This window comes from Monodon monoceros, unplaced genomic scaffold (assembly GCF_005190385.1).
Source record: "Monodon monoceros isolate NGI ecotype Baffin Bay Population unplaced genomic scaffold, NGI_Narwhal_1 Super_Scaffold_14, whole genome shotgun sequence".
In the NCBI taxonomy this organism is placed as follows: Eukaryota; Metazoa; Chordata; class Mammalia; order Artiodactyla; family Monodontidae; genus Monodon; species Monodon monoceros.
In genome coordinates, this window is record NW_021703770.1 from 73,199,408 (window position 1) to 73,221,145 (window position 21,738).

At 42.3% G+C, this 21,738-nt stretch overlaps 1 protein-coding gene across 3 annotated transcripts in view; it reads right to left on the minus strand.

Moving 5' to 3' along the window:
* The window catches only part of RGS20 (regulator of G protein signaling 20), a 76,618-nt gene that overhangs the window by 10,281 nt on the left and 44,599 nt on the right, over nt 1-21,738 (minus strand). For all 3 annotated transcript variants that reach the window (XM_029222881.1, XM_029222879.1, XM_029222880.1), the window contains 2 exons: nt 7,287-7,435; nt 645-731 (listed from right to left, as the gene is read on the minus strand). In XM_029222881.1, coding sequence (XP_029078714.1) covers nt 645-731; nt 7,287-7,435 — 236 coding nt within the window. The remainder of the gene's footprint in view (nt 1-644; nt 732-7,286; nt 7,436-21,738) is intronic.

Below are 21,738 nucleotides of genomic sequence, written 5' to 3' on the forward strand. Positions count from 1 at the left end.
TAAAAATTTTCCTGAAACCCTAACTTGTGTATTTCATTATGTTCTTTTATTTTAAAAAGTAAATCACATAAAAATAAAATGACATCATATGTTTTGCCAAGAAGCATCAATTTCTATTTGTGATTAACAGGCATTAGATTAACAGTGGAACTGATTTTTCTCCCTGTCACACAATGAATTAAAAGGAATTCTGCAGGGACTTCCCTGGTGGTCCAGTGGTTAAGACTCTGAGCTCCCAGTGCAGGGGGCCTGGGTTCAATCCCTGGTTGGGGAACTAAGACCTTGCATGCCTCACGGCATGGCCACAAAATAAATAAATAAATAACTTTTTTAAAAAAAAGAATTCTGCAGTGAAAATGTGATGCAACATTATGATTTGATATTAAATTGCAGTTAGAGAAACTGTGTGTTCATTTGAAACAAAAGTACAAAAAAAAATCTGGTTGAGAATCTACGAGAGGATGGACGTTCACTAAACTTATTTTGATCATCATTTCATGCCGTATACAAGTCAAATCATTATGCTGTTCTCCTTAGGCTTACACGGTGCTGAATGTCAATTATATCTCAATAAAACTGGAAGGAAAAAATAATAAGGTTGGCATTTCTGTCGATTTAGTGAGCTAAACACTATGAGATTTTACCTTTCTTCACAGATGGGAAGGTCCTCTGTTCTGAGTTCATAGGAAGCACTCCTGAGTCTCTGTTCCTCTTGGTTTCTAACAGTGAGACTGCAAGAAATAAGACAAACACGTGTTAGTTGAGATCATTTTGTATCAAGGAAAGATTTTTTACAAATATTTCAGAGAACTCCAGCTTACCAAGTTGAATTTCTTTTCTTGATAAAAGTGACAGTTCTTTGTTTTCTTAAGAAAACCAAAAGTATGACAATAAACTATTAGCAAAATTAATTCTATTTATAATACTATGGTCTACACTCATTGAGAGAGTTTACATTTAGAATAATATTTCTTTTCATAAAACATGTCCATTAGAAAGTAGTAGAAAGATCAGATTTTCAGGAATGTTTTCGGTTTTCATTTTGTTTCCTGAACCTTGAAAAAAGGTATACATTCTCCAGACTTTGTTTCCCAGTGAAAATGGAGATTTTATGTATTTACAGGCACACATATGAAAGTATGAAAGAAAGCCAGGAAAGTGTACAATCAAAATCTCTATTGTATCTTTCAAGGGAGTTTGTTTCCTTATACACGTTTTGCACCTTCATTTGTAAATTTATTCCAGGTATTTCTGTTGTTATAGTAAATGGAATTTTCACTTCCATCTCATCTTCTAACTTTATTGTTTGTACGTTTGAAGGTAATTTGTTAATAGCTTTACTGAACCATCATTTTTACATCATAAAGTTGCCTCTTTAAAGTGTACAACTCAGTGTTTTTTAGCATAATCACAAGGTTGTATGACCCTCACTATCTAATTTCACAACATTTTCATTACCCCGAAAGGAAGCCCCAGACCTGTTGGCAGCCACTGCTCATGACACACTACCTCTGACCTACACCAGCCCTCAACATACACAATCTGCTTCCTGTCTCTAGAGATATGTGTATTCTTTTTCATTGAATGAAAGATTCTTTAAATTCTACAGTGCTTTACAATTTTCAGAAGTTTCACACACATGATTTCATACAATCCCATAGTAACCCTTTTCTCCGCCACCCCTCTATGGCCGCTTCCCCTTCCCTCTCCCCAGTGGTAACCACTAGTTTGTTCTCTAAGACATGTCTATTCTGGATCACACCATATGTGGTCCTTGGTGGCTGGCTTCTTTCACTTGGCATACTGGTTTAAGGTGCATTCATGCTGTAGCATGTTTCACTACGTTACTCCTTTTTGTGCCTGAATAATATTCCATTGCCTGTGTGTGTATCACAGTTTGTTATCCATTCACCAGCTGATGAGCAGTTAGGTCGTTTGCACGTCGGGGCTCTTTGTAGATAATTCCACTGTGAACAGTCATGTACAAGATTTTGTGTGGCTGTCTGTTTTTATTTCTCCTGTGTAGATACCCAGGAGTGGAAATGCTGTCATGTCGTAACTCTATTGTTAACATTTTGAGGAAGGCCCAAACTGTTCTCCAAAGCAGCTGCACCATCTCACACTCCCACCAGCAATGTTGGAGGGAGCCAACTCCTCCACAGCCTTGCCAACACTTACTGTTGTCTGTCTTTCTTATTCTAGCCATTTAGGTGGTTATGAAGTGGTATGACATCGTGCTTTTGATTTGCATTTTGCTAACGACTCATGACATTTGAGCATCTTTACAAGTATGGATCATCTAGTTGTACATCTTTGGAGACATCTATTCAGATCCTTCACCCCTTTTTAAATTGGTTTGTCTTTTTATTTTTGACTTGTAAGAGTTCTTTACATTCTGAAAGCTATTATTTTTTGTTAATTTGATTTCTCTCTTTTGTGTTTGTGTCAGCTTAGCAACAATTCCCCTGGCATTCTCAAGGGAATTCTCTTATCATCAGCAAACAGGGAGCTTTTCCTCTTCTTTCCCAATTCTTAGGCCTCCAGTTGTTTTTTCTTGTCTGATCCCTAAAGCCCAGTGTTGAATAGTATGGAAGATCCTGGACAGCCTTGCCTTGTTCTTTTTTTAAAAAATTAATTCATTAGTTTATTTTTGGCTGCGTTGGGTCTTCGTTGCTGTGCACGGGCTTTCTCTAGTTGCAGCGAGCGGGGGCTACTCTTCGTTGCAGTGCGTGGGCTTCTCATTGCGGTGGCTTCTCTTGTTGCGGAGCACGGGCTCTAGGCGCGCAGGCTTCAGTAGTTGTGGCACGCGGGCTCGGTAGTTGTGGCTCATGGGCTCTAGAGCGCAGGCTCAGTAGTTGGGGCACATGGGTTTAGTTGCTCTGCGGCATGTGGGATTTTCCTGGACCAGGGCTCGATCCCATGTCCCCTGACTTGGCAGGTGGATTCTTAACCACTGTGCCACCAGGGAAGTCCCCCTTGCCTTGTTCTTGATTTTAGCAGGAATGCTTTTAGTTTCCCATTAATATCAAAATGGATTTTTATCATTGATTAGTTGAGTTTGCTTTATCTTACTATTGCCTCTGTACTGTCTTTTCTATTCTTTTATTATGCCTTTCCTTAACATTCTTTACACCATTTTATAAAAGTCTTTTATTCTATTTTCAGGCATTTATGAATTTTCAGTAATTGTGTGTTTGTGTGTAGCTCTATTTTTCTTTAAGTGCAGTCATTAGACATGCAGGAACTCCTTTTTCTTGTTGCTTTCATGATGCCAGGGCTAACAGTTTCAGTAAATGATGGTTTCTTAAAACAAAAACAAAAACGAATTTGAAAGGCATCTGGGTGGTACTCTCTCTGCAGGAGTATTAATACTGCCCGACGTCATAGACTTCTTTCGTAAGAGAAAATAGTACTACACAGTGGGTATGAAAAAGCAAAGAGGAAAAGGAAGGATGAATTTGACACAAGATTCTTAAAAGAACTGTAAGTTGTATTATGAATAAATAATGCAATATGTACTTAAGCTTTGGCATTTTTTCCATGTCTCATTCTTTTAAAAGTAGGAATATTTCTTAGGAGACAATGTGTTCTTGAAAAACAGTAATATATTTTGTGCCGACTTTTTGAACCTGGATTTATTTTTATTGTTAAAGTAGAATAAGAAAATGTTGATAGAAGCCAAAATAGTTGCTCACCACTTTGAAGAAATATTCAATAAAAGAAGAGCCCTGCTTAGGTCTCTTTTGGTAAAGTTTAGAGTTGTTATAAAGAAGAAAAAATTCTTCAGTCTTCTAGAAAGGAAAACAAAAAGTTTATTTTCAAGACATCAAGACTCTGCATGACTCCTTTTATAAAATGAAACGCCTGAAGGCCAGAAAGCAGGATTCTGAGAAAGATAATACAAGGGCTTAGAAAACTAATAGCCATTTACCTTTCTTAAAAATGGACTCTTGTAAACGAATAAAAAAAATCACTCCGAGAAAAAAGATGGACTCACTGTGTACTCTCAACATGGATAAATCTCAAATGCACGTTGTGAAAAAAATCAAGGAAATCAAATATCGGAACAGCTGAAGTTTTCCACGCACTTTTTTCCCAACCTATTTCCCCCTTTCTTCTCCTGAGATAACCAGCACACTTATTTTTTTGTTTTTTATCATTACCATTCACAGTTACCCTACCCTCTCTAAAAATGTATAAATAAATAAATAAAAATATATAGATATGCACATATTTCAAACTTTGTAAATATGCATTGCTTTACAGGTTGCTTTTTCTCCTTTAAAAGCACATGCATTTAAAAGCCGGACGGTGTCACATTACATAACTACACCACGAAGCATCTATCCGGATAGTTTCAGTTTTTCTCAGTCAGATGAACGCTGCTGTGACCCTCTCACAGGATGAACCGTGATGCAATGAATGTTCATGTACAAGCCTTTGGATGAAATGTGTTTTTAGTTTTCCTGCTAGCACATTTGAATATTTTAATGTAGCCAGATTTATGAATCTCTTCCTTTTACAGATTTTCCTTTTTCTTTTTAAAAGTAATTCTTCCCAACACCAAGATCATAAAGATATTATCTTGTGTCTTCCTCTTGGATATTCACGTTTAGGCTTTTAAGCCATCTGGAGTTGATCTTGGGAGATTAATTTTTTACATGATGCAATATAGGAATATAAATCTGTTTCTATGGATTTGGATACCAGGTAGGGTGACCGACCTTCCCAGTTTGTCTGGGGCTCATGGGTTTGCTGGGACATAGGACTTTCAATGCTGAAACCAACCAGGCAACTGGGATAAGCTGGTCACCTAATGCCAGGAATCTGGGTATTTATAGAATAGCTCATTCTTTCTTTTGCTAAAGCCACCTTTGCTATATGCTGATAAAGTTTTCAGTATTTTTTTTTAAATTTTTTAAAATTTTTAATTGTTTTTGGCTGCAGGCTTTCTCTAGTTGTGGTGAGCGGGGGCTACTGTTTGTTGCGGTGCGTGGGCTTCTCTTGTTGCGGAGCATGGGCTCTAGGCATGTGGGCTTCAGTAGTTGTGGCACGTGGGCTCTAGAGCACAGGCTCAGTAGTTGTAGCACACGGGCTCAGTAGTTGTGGCACGCAGGCTTCAGTAGTTGTGGCTCGTGGGCTCTAGAGTGCAGGCTCAGTAGTTGTAGCACGTGGGCTCAGTAGTTGTGGCTCGCAGGCTCTAGGGCACAGGCTCAGTAGTTGTGGCGCATGGGCTTCGTTGCTCTGCGGCATGTGGGACCTTCCCAGACCGGGGCTTGAACCCGAGTCCCCTGCACTGGCAGGCAGATTCTTAACCACTGCGCCACCAGGGAAGCCCCAGTATTTCTCTTATTGCCTTCCCTTGATGTGGAAAAATCGATGTTCCATTTCTGACTAAGCATAAATACCATTAATTTTGAAAGAAAATGTTACAGTTTTGTCCTAAGAAAGACTGAGGTATTTGATTTGTTGATTGTTAACATGAGGTGATTTGTTTATGGCTCTGGATTTACACTTTCTAACACAAAATTCAATACCAAGTTTTACAGCTGCTTTTGTATTCATCAGTGTTACGTGTTCCCCATGACTGCCCTCTGGGTTCAGTTTTGCCCTTTTCACCCTTGAATACATACTTAGTTCTTTAGGGAGGGTCTGCAGGCAGCTACCTCTCTTGGCCTTTGTATGTCTGAAAATGACCTATTTTACCTACACTCCTGACTTATAGTTTGACTAAGTTTTCTGTTACTTTGCTCCCATACTTTGAAGACATTGCTCTCTTGTCTTTCGTAGACACACATACCACGTGCTCCACAGGTGCTGGCTGTGATGAGGATGTCCAGGTACAGATTTATATTTTATTCGCCCTGGTTGACGTTAGTAGGGGGAGGCTACTCTGGGACCCATCACCACCTGTCGCCCATACACCATCAGTCCCAGACATTGTTCAGGCCATGGTCCCCACCTCCTGTGCCATCTCAAGGCACCAGAGCAGGGAAGGGGGGATGGGGTAAATGCCAGGCGGCATCCCTCCTGCACAGGGACACCTTTGCACACCTCTCAGGCATCATCTCACTGAGCCTGATGAGCAGAGTGAAAGGGTGGAAAAGGGGCCTCAGTGCAGTCTCTTCACCCCTGGTAGGTCCCCTCCCCGACTACCGGGGGTCCTGGACACCTCGGTGCGTCAGGGGTGCCAAGGCGCCCTTTCCTCCCGTCTCCTGCCGGGTCCTCTAGACCCCTTGTCAGGGCTGAAGGCTCACTTTAAACTCTGGGCTGCTAGGCTCTGGTCAGCCACTCCCCCCCATATTCCCACTTGAGTCTGGGGTTCCGTCCCGAATGGACAGACCTCCCAGCATCAGGGTAACATCCATCCTCAGAGGCACCGGCCTGGAACTTTATGGAAATTAACACCAGCCCGAGGCAAGCAGGAACAGCCCAAACCGTCCTGGACTTTTCACCTTCAGCCTGCAGCCCGCCCACCCCCAGTTCTAATGGTTCTACTTCCCTGATCAATCACAGTTTTCCTTCTTCTCCACGGGATAGTGAGGTCTGGTCTAACTTGCAGTCAAGCCCAAATAAATTTACAATCATTGAATTGCCTAAAGCTACGCACACGTTTGGCTGTCACGAAGCACGTTTCATATCCAAGATTTCAGAAATGCAACCTAACGTTCCTGTGATTTCTGGGTGTAAATCAGCCCCGTTTCTCCAGATCTTCAACAGTGACTCAAACGCTCAAGTTGTATCTCTTTTTTTAAAGCAATGATTGTGTATCTTCCACTACTAGTAAGTGAGTCTATATTTTTAGATTTTCCTCTCTCTGTCAGGCTTAGTTTTTGACATTTTTCTTTATTAAAAAACAATATTAATAAAACAGAAGCAGCGGAATATAAAATGCAGGCTCATTCTCCTTCATAACGCTAGACTTAAAGACCCAGATTAAATTCTAAGTCCTCCATGAAGCCTTTGTTACCGACTGGAGGGCCTTGAGTTCACTCCTTTCTGCCCAGATATTAATATTCAATCGTCAGCTGCCTTAGGTTGTTCTTTAGATATACATTAGTCAGCCTGATTTCAGGGATTTGCATAGGTCTCTCCAGAGCTAGGATGCAGCCTCCTCTTGGGTTTGTTTGTTTGTTTGTTTTTGTTGTCGTCCTTTACAGAACCCACATCAGAGGCAGGCATATAGCAGTTGCTTAAAAGCACTTACTGCATTCATCGCAAACTGGCACCATTCAGGGTACCGTTCTCCTACCGGGAGCGCAATCATGAAAAGCCGCAAACCTTACCAAGAGCAGCTACAGCAGCAGCACCAGCAGAAGCAGCAAGCGTTGGGCCCCCGGTTCCCCACTCCGCGCGGGCCTGGGGCGGAGGCTGCGGGCCCCTGGGCGGCGCACACCTGCCGCTTTCGCATCTCCACGCGTTCTGATCCCATCGGCTGCAACAGGGAAAGTGAAAGGGGGGCGGGGGCAGACTTAGCACCACATAAGCTGGAGATTCCGATTCCGTTGTCGTTTGGATCATTGAGAAGATGCAGCGTGACTCTCTCCAGATCACTTCTGCTAATTCTGGTAAAATTTGGTGCTTACAATCCGTTCATTGACCAAACATTTATTCCCTGTCTGGAAGCACTGTGATAAATTTTAGGAGTGAAACGACAAATGGGGGCTCCCTGTGCTAAGGCGCTCACAGTTGGGTCAAGGAGACAGACACTGGCATCACATCCCTCAGACATCGTGGTGAGGACCTACCACAGGTGCGTTTCAGAGCTCGAGTCGCCCCCACCCCCGGCCCCCGCTGGACCATCTTGAGGACGGGGGCAGTTACAGGGGCAGCTGGATCGCAGCTGCAAAGCCCTTGGAGCCGCGCCCGTGCGCAGTCCTGCTCAGGGGTGCCCAGGACGCGAGCCCTGCTCAGGACAGTGACCCACACCCATCCTGCCACCTGCAGGGACGGTGCCCTGGCCTTCCTCCCTGGGCATTGCGCGGTCGGAAACCGCTTCATCCCTCGCCTTGCCTGAGAACTACAGGAATGGTTGAAGGAGAGAAATATAAACGCAGCATAAGAAACGAGAAATTGCTGTGTCCATTTTAATTTTTGATACAATGGTTTGAGTTGTTGGTAGGGTAAAAAAAAAAAAAAATCCAATCTGTGTTAAAGAACCTTAAATAGATCCTTGGAATCAAATTCTGAATTTGATATTCTATTCCAACATTAGATTTATCTACTCCTACTATTACTTATCCTTATATGCTGTTGGACTTTAATTATCATACTTTTATTGTATGTTTTCATATTGGGTAAGTTAAATTCTCTTCATGAATTAAAACCAGGGAGTTCCCTGGTGGCCTAGTGGTTAGGATTCTGGGCTTTCACTGCTGTAGCCCGGGTTCAATTCCTGGCAGGGGAACTGAGATCCCACAAGCTGCCATAGCACAGCCAGGGGGAAAAAATGAATTAAAACCAAAAAACCTTTTTGGCTGTTCTTGCCTATTTGTGTTCCAGTGGAATTTTGGGATCAGCTCATCAATACCATGTGGGAATCTGATTAGGACCACACTGGATTTACGAGATATTTGCGAGAAATGACATCTGTTTCAGTACCTATCAGGGATGACTGTGTAATAGGGAAGAACCATTGCTCTATTACAAGTTCATCACTAAAGGGATGTTGCCTATAAGCTTAAATGATACATAACAGCCCATCTCTGAGAACCCTGCCTCCCAGGTAATGAGCCTTAAGCTAAAATACCCTTGTTTAGCTCACAAGAAACATCCTGACCAGGCCCACCTGTGCATGGCTGCAGGAAAAAAGAAACTCACACAGCCCCGTCCGGAGGCGGGCTAGAACCAGGAAGTGCTCGACTTTACTCCCTCCCCTTTGAGTATAAAAGAAGCCTGAACTCTGATTTGCGGAAGATGGTTCTTTGAGACCTTAGTCCACCAACTTCTTGGTCTGCTGGCTCTCTGAAGTTGTTCCCTGCCTCACCAGCCCGTCTCTTGATTTATTGGCCTGTCCTGCGGTGAGCACAGGAGCTTGGACTGTAACTACTACTCAGGATTGGCCCTTGTCTTTTAATCATCCTGGGATGTAAGTTCCAAGACAGAACGAGAGACCCATCAGAGGGATTTACTGTCCCTTCCTCCACAGCCAGAACAATGCTTACAACACCGTCCACAGCGCCCAGCCTGGGTGGTCCAGCCTCCTGAGTGGACCCCTTTGAATGGCCCTGGGGGAGAAGCTGGGCTCCTCTGGCATCACGTTCTCACCGCATCCGTGGCATTTCAGTGGAGCCAGAGACTGACAATGGTTTCACTTCATTCAGGACACGGAGAGGCAAGGACACGCCAGCACAGTCTCCAAACAAAGATGCTTTCAGCCAAAGATGCTCCGGGTAACTTATTTTCTCAGAGATACTGATGCACCTTGCCTCATTAAAAACAAAATCCCCATTGCTTCTCAAAAGAAGGAAGGATTGTGACGTGGTCATGTCAGTGGGTTTCAACGTCTTTGCGAGACTGGGTCTCCGCAGTCGGTCATGAAATAGCTATTCATTTAAACCCTGTCTTATGTACAGTTCAAGAGTTGTCCTCAAACAGGTTCTGCATATTTTTGATACTTTTTTTTCCTGAATGTTTTAGAGGTCAATTTTTGCTGCTGTTGTAAATATCCCCCCCCCCCCCCCCGCCCCATGTTTCTAAATAGTTACTTCAGAGTCTAGGAAGGCTAATGACACTCTATCTGACCTATTGACTTCTCTTAGTTTTACGAGTCTTCCTGTTAATTCTCTCTTGTTAGAATCTCTTGTTTCCTAGTTAGATACTGTCTATAAATAATCACACTTTACTTTCTGTCCCTTTCCAAGGTATATAACTCTTTCCTCTCCTTGGTCTTACTTCACTGGCCAGGAAGTTCAGTAAATATTGAAAAGTAGAAATACTGTCAGGCACTTTTGTTTTCTTCATGACTTTAATGAGAAGACTGACAGTATTTTCCCTGTATGTGTGACGTGTGTCGGAGGTTTCTGGGAGAAGATAACTTTACCAAGTTAAGCAAGTTTTCTTATATTGCTTTTACACAGTATAAAATAAGTTTTACCAGCCTATCTTAATAGTTAACATATTTTATTTGTTCGTACACACCTATTTCTTTGTAAATACAGTTGTCCCTCAACACCCATGGGGGACTGGTTCCAGGACCCCCAGGATACCAAAGTTCACAGATGCTCAAGTCCCTTACATAAAATGATGTGGTATTTGCACATAACCTGTGCACATCCTCCTGGACGCTTTAAATGATCTCTAGATTACTTGTAATACCTAATACAATGTAAAGGCCATGCGATTAGTTGCCAGTGCAAGGCAAAATTCAAGTTTTGATTTTTGGAACTTTCTGGAGTTTTCCCCAGTATTTTTGATCTGAGGTTGGTTGAATCCACGGATGCAGAACCTGGGAATAAAGACTGCCAGCTTACCTGGAAGAATCTTGATTTAGTGAGTAAACTCTTAGAGAACATCACAAGGTTGCTCATGACTGAATATAGCCTTCAGAAAGCAGAGGCAAATCTCATCAAAGTCTGTTCTTATACACTTTTATTTTTTTTGCGGTACGCGGGCCTGTCACTGTTGTGGCCTCTCCCGTTGTGGAGCACAGGCTCTGGACGCGCAGGCGCAGCGGCCATGGCTCACGGGCCCAGTCGCTCCGCGGCATGTGGGATCTTCCTGGACCGGGGCACGAACCCGCGTCCCCTGCATCGGCAGGCGGACTCTCAACCGCTGCGCCACCAGGGAAGCCCTGTTCTTATACACTTTTGAAAACAGCTTTATTGAGGTCTAACAGACATGCAATAAATGGCACATGTTTATTGATGTTTTGACATGTATATACTTGTGACACCACGACCACAGTCAAGACCACATCGTCAAGCTCGAGAGTTTCTTCACATCACTTGGGATCCCTCCCTCTTGTACCTGCCGGCCCCAGACAGTCACTGATCTGCTTTTTCTTACTATATATTAATTTGCATTTACTAGAATTTTATATAAATGGAATCATACAACATCTACTCTTTTTTATCTGGCTTTCTTCATTCAACATAGTTATTTTGTGATTGTTGTATTGTTCATTCCTCTGTATTTCTGAGCAGTATTCCATTGTATAGATGTGCCACAATTTCCTTATCCACTCACGTACTGATGGACTTATACCTTTTTGATAGTTGCTGGAAAGATTATATATATATATCTCATTGTCTTCTTTTGAACGTGAAAGTCTTTCATCAGACAAAATGAGAGGTGTATGTTGCTGAGACTGTGTTAAAAGGTTTACAGTTTACAGTTTGTAACGTGTTTCTCCAGTGTGTTCTTCCACATTGACTAATGCTTGCTGGTTATGTTCTTTTGGCATTTGTATTGGATTAGTCCTGGGATGTTAACCATTTTCCTAATTTATAATCCCTCATTTCTTTTCTCAGTGTTCTATGTCTCAGTTCATCTTTGCAGAGTCTCAACTTGGTCTCAGAATCTATTTAATTTTTCCTCTGAAGATAATTACAGTTTCTTGTATGGTTTCTTGGAATTCTTATACATGGTTCAGTAATTCTGACAACTTAAATCATTTAAAGCTTTAAATACACAAGTACACAGAAACATATGCCATTCCTATAAAATTTACAAACAAGCTATCATCTCTCAGTTTCTCAAAATTAATAGGCATGGTTTTCACTCAGTCACTAGCTGTTGGAATGTTCAGTGGCGGGAGTGGTCGTGATACCCAGGCCCTGTTGAGCAGTCGTGAAATATGACAGCCTGAGAGGAAGCTAAAAATGTTAATAAAACATGATAAAGATAAGCAAAATGTTGATAATTGTTGAAGTTGTGTCATTGACCATGGCATTTGTTATACTAGCCTCACTACATTTATGTATGTTTGAAAATTTTCCTTAATGAAGTTTCCAAAATGTCAAATTCTACCGCATTAAAAAAAGATCTTTTGAGATGATCATATGAATTTCCTCCTTTGAATAGTTAATGAAATGAATCACATTAATGCATTTCTTTTTTTTTTTTTTTGGCCGCGCTGGGTGGCGTGTGGGATCTTAGTTCCCTGACCAGGCATCGAACCTGAGCCCCCTGCAGTGGAAGCACAGAGACCTGACCACTGGACCGCCAGGCGAGCCCCAAATGCATTTCTTTTTAATTAAATTAAATTAATTAATTAATTAGGCTGCATTGGGTCTCCGTTGCTGCGCGCGGGCTTTCTCTAGTTGCGGCGAGCGGGGGCTACTCTTTGTTGCAGTGCGCGGGCTTCTCATTGTGGTGGCTTCTCTTGTTGCGGAGCACGGGCTCTAGGCGCGCGGGCTTCAGTAGTTGTGGCACGCGGGCTCAGTAGTTGTGGCTCGCGGGCTCTAGAGTGTAGGCTCAGTAGTTGTGGTGCACGGGCTTAGTTGCTTCGTGGCATGTGGGATCTTCCTGGACCAGGGCTCTAACCCGTGACCCCTGTGTTGGCAGGCGGATTGTTAACCACTGTGCCACCAGGGAAGCCCCCCAAATGCGTTTCTTTTTTTTCTTTTTTTTTTTCCAAATGCATTTCTTAATGTTGAATCACACTTACCTTACTAAGTAAACTCTTGTTGGGTCTAAAAGATGGTTATTCTTTTATTATACTGCTGAAATTGATTTGGTAATATTTTTTAGGGAGTTTTAAAATCTATTTATCTTTGTTTTTTGCTAAGAGAATTATTTTTTCCCTGAAGACATGTAGAATCTGCTGGTAAAATTACTAGAACCTTTCAGGCGTGGCTTGCTGACGATGTTTTCAATTTACTCTTTGATTTCTGTTCTTTTCATAGTTTCTTCCTGGCTTTGAGTCAATATGGTATTTTTCATTTCCTGAAAAAAATCCATCCCTTTCATCTAGTTTTCAAATTTACTGGAACTTTTCATTATTAGTCATCTTAATTGTCAGATCGAGATGCTTTAAATTACAGCAGGCTTGTTCAAAATGCAAATAGGTTGTTGCTTATGGGAGAGTTGCATATTTAGTGTCACTAAATATTTGTAGAGAATTAATTTTTTTTAACATCTTTATTGGAGTGTAATTGCTTTACAGTGGTGTGTTAGTTTCTGCTTTATAACAAAGTGAATCAGTTATACATATACATATGTCTGAGAATTACTTTTTAAAATGTCATAGCCAGTTAATATGAAGACTAACAACATATATTAAATGAATGCTACCTATTTACAAGATTTAAAAAATATGCCATCGTCAATTATGTTAGTTCGGTTCATCCTTTCAGACGTTGATATGTGGTCTGATTAGCCAAACTAGCTTGCATCTTTTTCTTCGCCTCCATCATATGTGTGGGAGAACTCCACACACATTTCATTTCCATTTGCTTTTTCTAAGGAACATGGGATCGGTGCTCCTTCGATATTGCTATTCTATTCTTCCCCTGGTGTGTGTCTGGCACAGACTGCTGGCCTTCATTTCAGTGTCTGTTGGGATGACCCAAGTGTGCCACATACACGAGGCCCCAGTAACTGGCTGCCTTTGCTTGAGGATCCCGAGGCTCAAAAGTTAGATGAATGTAAAACCAATGTCAGTGACCTCAGAAACATTTTCTATAATTTATGGCAGCCTGAGGAAATGGGAAGAACAGGTTGGCAGTTTATTAACTATTCGGATCTTAGCTAAGAGATAATCCTACTCAATCATTGCTTTTCCAGTCCTAGGAACCCAGCATTCAAGAGAATTCTTTCAAAGTTCAAGCAAAAGCCAAGGTAAATAAGGTAAATTCTTTTTTTTTTTTTTTTTGGCTGCACTGTGTCTTCGTTGTGGTGTGGTGGCTTCTCTTCTTGCAGAGCACGGGCTCTAGGCGTGCAGGCTTCAGTAGTTGCAGTGCATGGGCTCAGTAGTTGTGGCTCGCGGGCTCTAGAGCACAGGCTCAGGAGTTGTGGCGCACGGGCTTAGCTGCTCCATGGCATGTGGGATCTTCCCAGACCAGGGCTCGAACCCATGTCCCCTGCATTGGCAGGTGGATTCTTAACCACTGCACCACCAGGGAAGTTCCCCAAGGTAAATTCTTAATCTTGATCACACTCTTCTGGTAATTTGGAGTTGAAAGCAGTAACGAGTTAGAAAAAATTTTAACCAGACCATGATTAGCTCAGAAAAGTTATTTCTTATTTTCTGGTAAGCTTGAACTTGCTGGTTGGATTCCATGAATAGCTATGTATTTTCATTATGGTTTCCAAATTCTAAAAATAGCCATTATTGAATTACGCATTGGGAATATGATGAAACATCAAGTATTGTGTGAAAAAAATCTTATCTCTTAGAAGGGCCTGGGACCTGAGTCCATGTTCCATGAGGTGTAGAATCATAGACAAGATCCTGATGAAGGAGAACCAAGAATCTTAAAGGACATACATTTAAAACCACCCTCAACGACCTTTAGAAACTTAATCTTATCATCAGTAGGACATGATGGGCTCTGAAAGAGTTAAGCCAGAACATAAGGAAATTTGAGAGGAGAAATTCCACTGTGTGTCCCGAGCTCTCTCTCTTTATAAAGACATCCTAATCCAGAATGACCTCATCTTCACTTGATTACATCTGCAAAAGCCTTTTTTCCAAATAAGGCCACATTTACAAGTACCGGGGTTAGGACTCTGTCTTAGCCCGTTCGGGCTGCCATAACAGAAGACCACAGACTCGGGGCTTATAAACAATAGATATTTACTTCTCACAGTACTGGAGGCTGGAAGTCTGAGATCAGGGAGCCAGCAGGTCACAACCTGGCGAGGGCACTCTTCCTGGTGGTTCAGAGCTGGCACCTTCCTGCTCTGTCCTCACAAGGAGAAGGGGACTAGGGATCTCTCTGGAGCCTCTTTTATGAGAGCATTCATCCCACTCATGAGGGATCCCAAGGGCTCCACCAACTATTACCATCATCTTTAGGGGTTAGGATTTCAACCTATGAATTTTGTTGCGGGGGGACACGAACATTCAGCCATATTAGACTTCAACATATTTTGCGGGGGATACAATTTAACCCATGACAATGTCTAACATAGTCAGGTGCTCCTGTGAAGCCATTTTAATGCTTCTTTCCAGAATGAATCATCCCCATTCGCGTCTTTAATCTAGAGCTGAGCTGATGAAACAAGGTGATACTTTACTAATGATGTTATATTAAAAGTCATTTTAAAAATGAAAATAACACACGCCCATGGTAGGAAAAACCAGAAAATACTGAAGGATTTGCTACGAAAACTCCTAAAGGAAAACATCACTGTCTGTTTTTTGTATGTCCTTCCAGATAGCTACACACATTTATACACTTTTAAGAAAATGGGAGCATAGTATACACACCACCCCGTGCCTCTCTTTTTCACCTGACAAAGCACTGAGGTTCTTTTCACATTAGGACACGTGGTCTACTGCCCACACCGGAGTGAATTAGGTTTCTCCAACTTAAGTGTCTCAGAAAAGACAAAGGCACAACCCAAATGCTTTGCTTCTCGAGTAATGATTTGTTTCTATTGTGTTTGGGTATACCCAGATTAGTTGTCCATTTATTCGAGAAATGAAAACAGAGGTAGAAAAGTAGAGTCTAATACCATCTTAAGGGATTCTCTTATCCCTTCTATGGGTGGGTTCAGTCATCACACTGAAGTGAGCACAGAAGGGCTGGAACCTCTGTGCTTAGAAGAGTGGATGGTAAGAAGAGGTTGGCTGAATGAAGGAACACTTCAAACAAAAACAGATGCTTTGTTTAACATCATACCTCATATAAAATAATGACTGTACTTCTGCTGTGCTAAAGAGCTTTACTGTACCATATATAGAAAAAGTCGTTCCATTAACATCCCACCTGAATGGTCTGATTGGTTGAGCAGCATTCAAGGTTAATTAAGAGAATAATGCTCGTATTTTTGTGGGGTTTTACAGATTACAGGAGACTTTTATATGTATCACCTAATTTCTTCCTTCCCACAATTTCGTTAGCCAGGAAAGACAGTTATTAATTCCTCTTTTCAGTAAAGAAACCAAGGCTTAAAGAGGCTTAACTCACCCCCTGAGGTGACACAGATGACCTGTAGCCCAGGTCACCGAGCCCTCAGCCAATGCTCTTTCTTCGTACCAGCCTGTCAGTCCAAGGGACTCTTTCAGAAATTTGATAGCTCAGTGCAGACACGTGCATTTTAAAATACACTAATGTGATAATAGTTCCAGTTATGATGCTTACTTTTACCTGAACATGATCTAATCTATTTAATTTTTAGGCCAAAGGAGCTAAAGTGACATGTCCACAGACACATGGCTAGTTGATAGCATATGTGGGATTAGAATTCACAAACACACACACAGAGTCATTCTTTCTCTCCAATGCATTATGCTGTTTCCCTTGAGACTGCACATATTTTTATTTTTTTATCTTTTACTTTAAAAAAAATTTAAACCATTTTTAAAAACTGAAGTATAGTTAATTTACAATGTTGTGTTAGTTTCAAGTGTACAGCAAAGTCATTCAGATATATATATATATTTCAGATTCTTTTCCGTTATAGGTATTACAAGATATTGACTAGAGCTCCCTGTGCTATACAGTAGGTCCTTGTTGGTTATCTATTTTATATATAGTAGTGTGTATATGTTGATCCCAAACTCCCTAATTTATCTCACCCTGGTAACCATAAGTTTGTTTTCCACGTCTGTGAGTCTATTTCTATTTTGTAAATAAGTTCATTTGTATCACTTTTTTTTAGATTCCACATATAAGTGATATCATATATTTGTCTAACTTACTTCACTTAATATATTTTTAGAAATGTTGACATGCACTTAGGTCTTTAGACATTCCAATCAGTTTTTTCATTTCTTTTGGCCCAAAATGCAGAAACCATTTGCAAATGAAATTGCAGATATAAGATTTCATCAAAGGCAAAATATTAATTTAAACCTGAGCTTGAAAATAATAAAACTAATTTTTAAAAAACAAACAATCCCCAACAAAACATGAATACATGCTGGTGAACATTCAACTAGGCTTCTATCCGGAACACAGAGGTACACAGAGAAATCACAGCTCCTCTGAACTTTCCAATCCTCTTTCCACCCCCAGAAATAACCAGCTTTAAGGTTTGATGTGATTCTTTCCAGGACCACTTCTATGAAATTAAGAACGTGTAATTAACTTTAGTTTAAAACATAGTTTTAGTATGTTTATCTAAATGGCCTTGGATGCTACGTGTGACTCTGTGCTGTATATTCTTTACTTTAAAAATGTCTCCGAAATCTTCCTGGAGAGTACACGTAGCTCCATCTCATTCATTCAATAGTTGGCTAATATCTCATAGTTTAGATGCCTAGATGTATCATAATGTAACTACTGTTCCCCCCAGAGACCACAAAAGATTGGCAGATTTGATTATATAAAAATGCTAATCTTCAGAGCTATGAGCAAATATAAACAAGGCTGCCCCCTGCCAAGTATGAGAAAGTTTAAGTATCAATACAAATATTAACTGCAATGAACTGAAACATCATATCTATGTACATCCGTGATTTCAGAGTGATACTAAAACACTCACGGTTGCTTTTAGAAAATGTTAGGGAACCAACTGATTTTGAAAACTGGTAAATAAGGACAGAGAATCAAGTTTTTATTCTGCCTTTTCCTACACAAACATTACTTCAGGGTAATCCAAGAGTTGATAAGAAGTCTCTCTTTAGAAAAGTTTCCTATCTAGTAAATGAAGGAGAATCTCCCTCCTGGACCTCAAGTATCCAACCTCCTCTCACAGCACTATGCTAGGGCGGTCATTTTACCTTATTTCTTCAGTCTCGCCCTGTAAAGATCCCTCCCGATATATTCTGGAGCCTGTTCGAACGACCGGGTCTTTGTTGCTGCTCTGTATTAGGAACAAAGCTCCTTTCCTCCGGAGCCACGTCTGTTCATGTTTCTTTTGCTGTTTTGAGCTTCCCTTGACTGGTACCAACGTGCATCAAAAGAACGCTCTTCCAGGAATATTCTCTGCACAGCATCCTCCAGAGACACTCTCACTTCCTTGTTCTCTGCAGTCATGTTTCTGAGCATTTGGCCCCATTTGCTCCTAATTTTAGCCTCCTTTTGGTCTTTCTACCTTCTAAGTTTTCCCAGCCTGGGGAAGCTTTTTCTAACATACTTCCCCTCTGGATGCAAAAGATGATGTTTCACAGATTCACGTTAGTTATAGGCTCTGCACTGACCCTGCCTGCAGGGCGAGCACATCCAGGGTGTGCTCGGTGGTGGTGGTGACATGGTGGAAGGTTGGGTGGGCCTCCTGCAGGTTCTCCTTGGGGTCTGGTGCTCACCCCGGGGGTGGGGGTGGAGGAAGCTATGATCCAGGTCCCTCTCAGCCCAAGCCCCTCACCCCTGGTAGGACTGGAAGAAATCCAGGGCACAGGCTGGGGAAGGGACTGTTAAAAGGGACTTGTTCGTGAGGGAGGAGGGCCAATCTGGTGTGCTGGGCGCGAGGCTTCCAGAATCCAGATGGGAGCTATTTCTGAGGATGAGGGGCTTTGAGGCTGATTAATCCGACAGGAAGTCTTTTTTGGCTGTTGATTCTCTTTCATTCAAGAATCTACACAATGGGGGGCTTCCCTGGTGGCGCAGTGGTTGAGAGTCCACCTGCCGATGCAGGGGACACGGGTTCGTGCCCCGGTCCGGGAAGATCCCACATGCGGCAGAGCGGCTGGGCCCGTGAGCCATGGCCGCTGAGCCTGTGCGTCCGGAGCCTGTGATCTGCAACAGGAGAGGCCACAGCAGTGAGAGGCCCGCGTACCGCAAAAAAAAAAAAAAAAAAAAAAAAGAATCTACACAATGGGGACTTCCCTGGTGGTCCAGTGGGTAAGACTCCACGCTTCCAATGCAGGGGGTGCGGGTTCAATCCCTGGTCAGGGAACTAAGATCCCACATGCTGCACAGCATGGCCAAAAAAAAAAGAATCTACACAATGGATAAACAACAAGGTCCTACTGTAGAGCACAGAGAACTCTATTCAATATCCTCTGATAAACCATAATGGAAAAGAATATGAAAAAGAATATATATCTGTATAACTGAATCACTTTGCTGTACAGCAGAAATTAACACAGCATCGTAAATCAACTCTACTTCAATAAAATTAAAAAAGAATCTACACAATGGAGTTTGAAAAACAGACCAACCGAAAGCAGCAGGGAGGATTTCACTGCTGAACTCTCCCTGGGTTTAGCCACCTGCCCCGAAAACAGCCACAGGTGAATACATCTTTCTCTGAATCCCAGGCTCCAGGCATAAACACGGATCACCTGAAGCCAATTAAGTCACAAACAGGCCCTCCGCCTGCTCCAGACTCCCACCTGTTATTAGCAGCTGGGAAATGAAACGAATTCAGTCAATGGCAATGTTTCTACCATTTCTGGGATCTTGCAGTCAGCGGGTTTTAAGTTTGAGAATGCCGGCAGCTTATCCTGTGGCGCACTCGTCACCAGAAAAACTCCAACTCACTCTGGCTCATGAAGTATTAAGGACGAGCTAGAATTACCTGCATTAACTTCAGCACAGATATACCAAACATCAAATCAAAGCCGTGTCTCCCACGTCACACGACACAGAGAGCTAACAACTGGTAGTAGCTATAGTGGGTTTTAGAGGGAGAGAGCTTAACTCTTCCGCTGTGCAAAACTATGAGTTCTCAAAGTTTTCTCTTTTGGTTTTATTGTCTGAGTAATTTCGGGACTATTTTAAGAAATAGCTGGTTCACTGTTCTAGTAAGGGAAGTCAACCGAAAGCCTAATAATAACAATAGACTTTTTAGAATTATGATTACTCCCAGATGGATGCTTACACATGTCCTGAGCTTTTAAGAAACTACTGACGTATGTGACCATCTGTTTTTCAGTGACTTTGAATGGAAATCTTTACTATTTTGTTGATCTCGCTGTCGCCAAGTTTGTAACTTGAACCACCAAAGGTTTTAAGACTATGACAGTAATGTCTTTTTCTTCTGTTGTTACTAAATGAACATATTGTATGACTCAACTTTTACAACTGCCTTCGGGAATTATTAGAAATAATAAGAAAGTATGATTGGAAGGAAATTAATAAATTATGCATGCTTTTACTTGTTCTCTCTTAATACCAATCAGCAATTACAGGGTATTGTGCCAAGTAGTGACTGAAATCTTGACCATGGGCTTTCCGTACCCCAGGAGGCCATGGGAGTTTCTCAAGGAGACTGTAGGTGGCTGCCTTCCCGATGACCGCTTATCCCAGGGCACCTCTGAAAGAACTGCACACTTATTAAATCTTTGCTGTGGGGCTGTTTCAGGCAATTTTCAAGTCGCTAAAGAGTGAGAATTCTCAGGTTTGGGTGAGAATTTCTGCTAGCTTTTTAGTATTTCAAGGAAATAAAGTAAAGCAAGGAATAGGCTCTCTAAGAAGAATTTCTGAGCCATCATTGCAAATTACAGAAAAAACAGGCAAAAGATCTGCAACACCGAAAAATTAATGTCTAAGATGGAACTTATCATTCCTCGGGCAAACCCACCCATCCTCTCCCGCCTTCTACCTTGGTGAGCAGCGTTACTATCTGTCTAGTTGAAGTTACCCTCAACTTCCAACTCACAGCAAAACCGGAGGAAATCTATCTCCTGGATGTCCTTCTCGTTGCCTCCTGTTCTCTCTCCACGCGCCACAGCCCGGGTCCACATCGCGGGGCCTTGGATTAGGAAGGAAGGCTCCATATCAATCACCCTGCCTCTTTGCTTGCCCCGGGTCACTAGAAAACGGGTTAAATTGTGCAAGGATGTCCTTTCTCCCTCTGAGGTTTTTCTTTTTTACTCTGCCTTCTGAAGCATCATTGTAGGTGGTGAGACTTGTTAGGGAGGAAGTTGACCTTTGGATGAATGTGCTTTGGCTTGGGAAATACATTTTCATTTTGGACGGCTGAGAAGGGAAGGCTGAGGGACAGAGGGACAGGCTGCCTGATGCTGCTCTGGCTTGGGCTCTGAAGCATGGAGACGGCCAGGTTGTCAGCCTGGGTCATCGGGTTACAGACCTTGCCAACATCACAGGCAGAAGCCAGTCGGGAATATGGTTTGCTTCTCGCAGTTCCTTGTGTGCTATGGCTCAGGGACCTAACCGTTGTGGAAGGTGGCTTGCTGGAGCGCAGATGTAGCCAAGGTTAAAATGATAACCTGTATACTCTCTATATAGTTACAGAGAATAGAGACCCTGGCAAAGCTGCTGTCTGCTTTTGGGAAGTCAGAAGAGTGCTCGCCTTGAGGAGGGAGTTCGGGGAGCTGGTAACGTGCTGTCGTACAGTGCGAACAGGGCGTTTGTTACACAGGCGTGTTTGGTTTGTGAAAATGTACCAAACCATATGTGCGCTTTTCTATTTGTAGGGCATCATTTTAAAGAAATCTAAAAACGCAATCGGGAAAGTCTAGCAGGAGACAGGGTAATGGAAGAAGGGGAGGGGACCCCGCTTTTATAACCACCGGGATAGCTGTCCCTGGCCAGGGCACTGACTGCATGAGCCTCGCAACGACCATGGGGCAGTGAACACGGGCCCGGGAAGCCCTCCCCTCGAAGCGTGCACGACGGACTCCAGACGCCTGCTTGCCCCTCTCTCCTATTTGGGTGTTCCTTCGTGATTTTCCTCCGCTGCAAGGTGTTTTCCTTGTCGTCCCAGTGTTTTTGACCC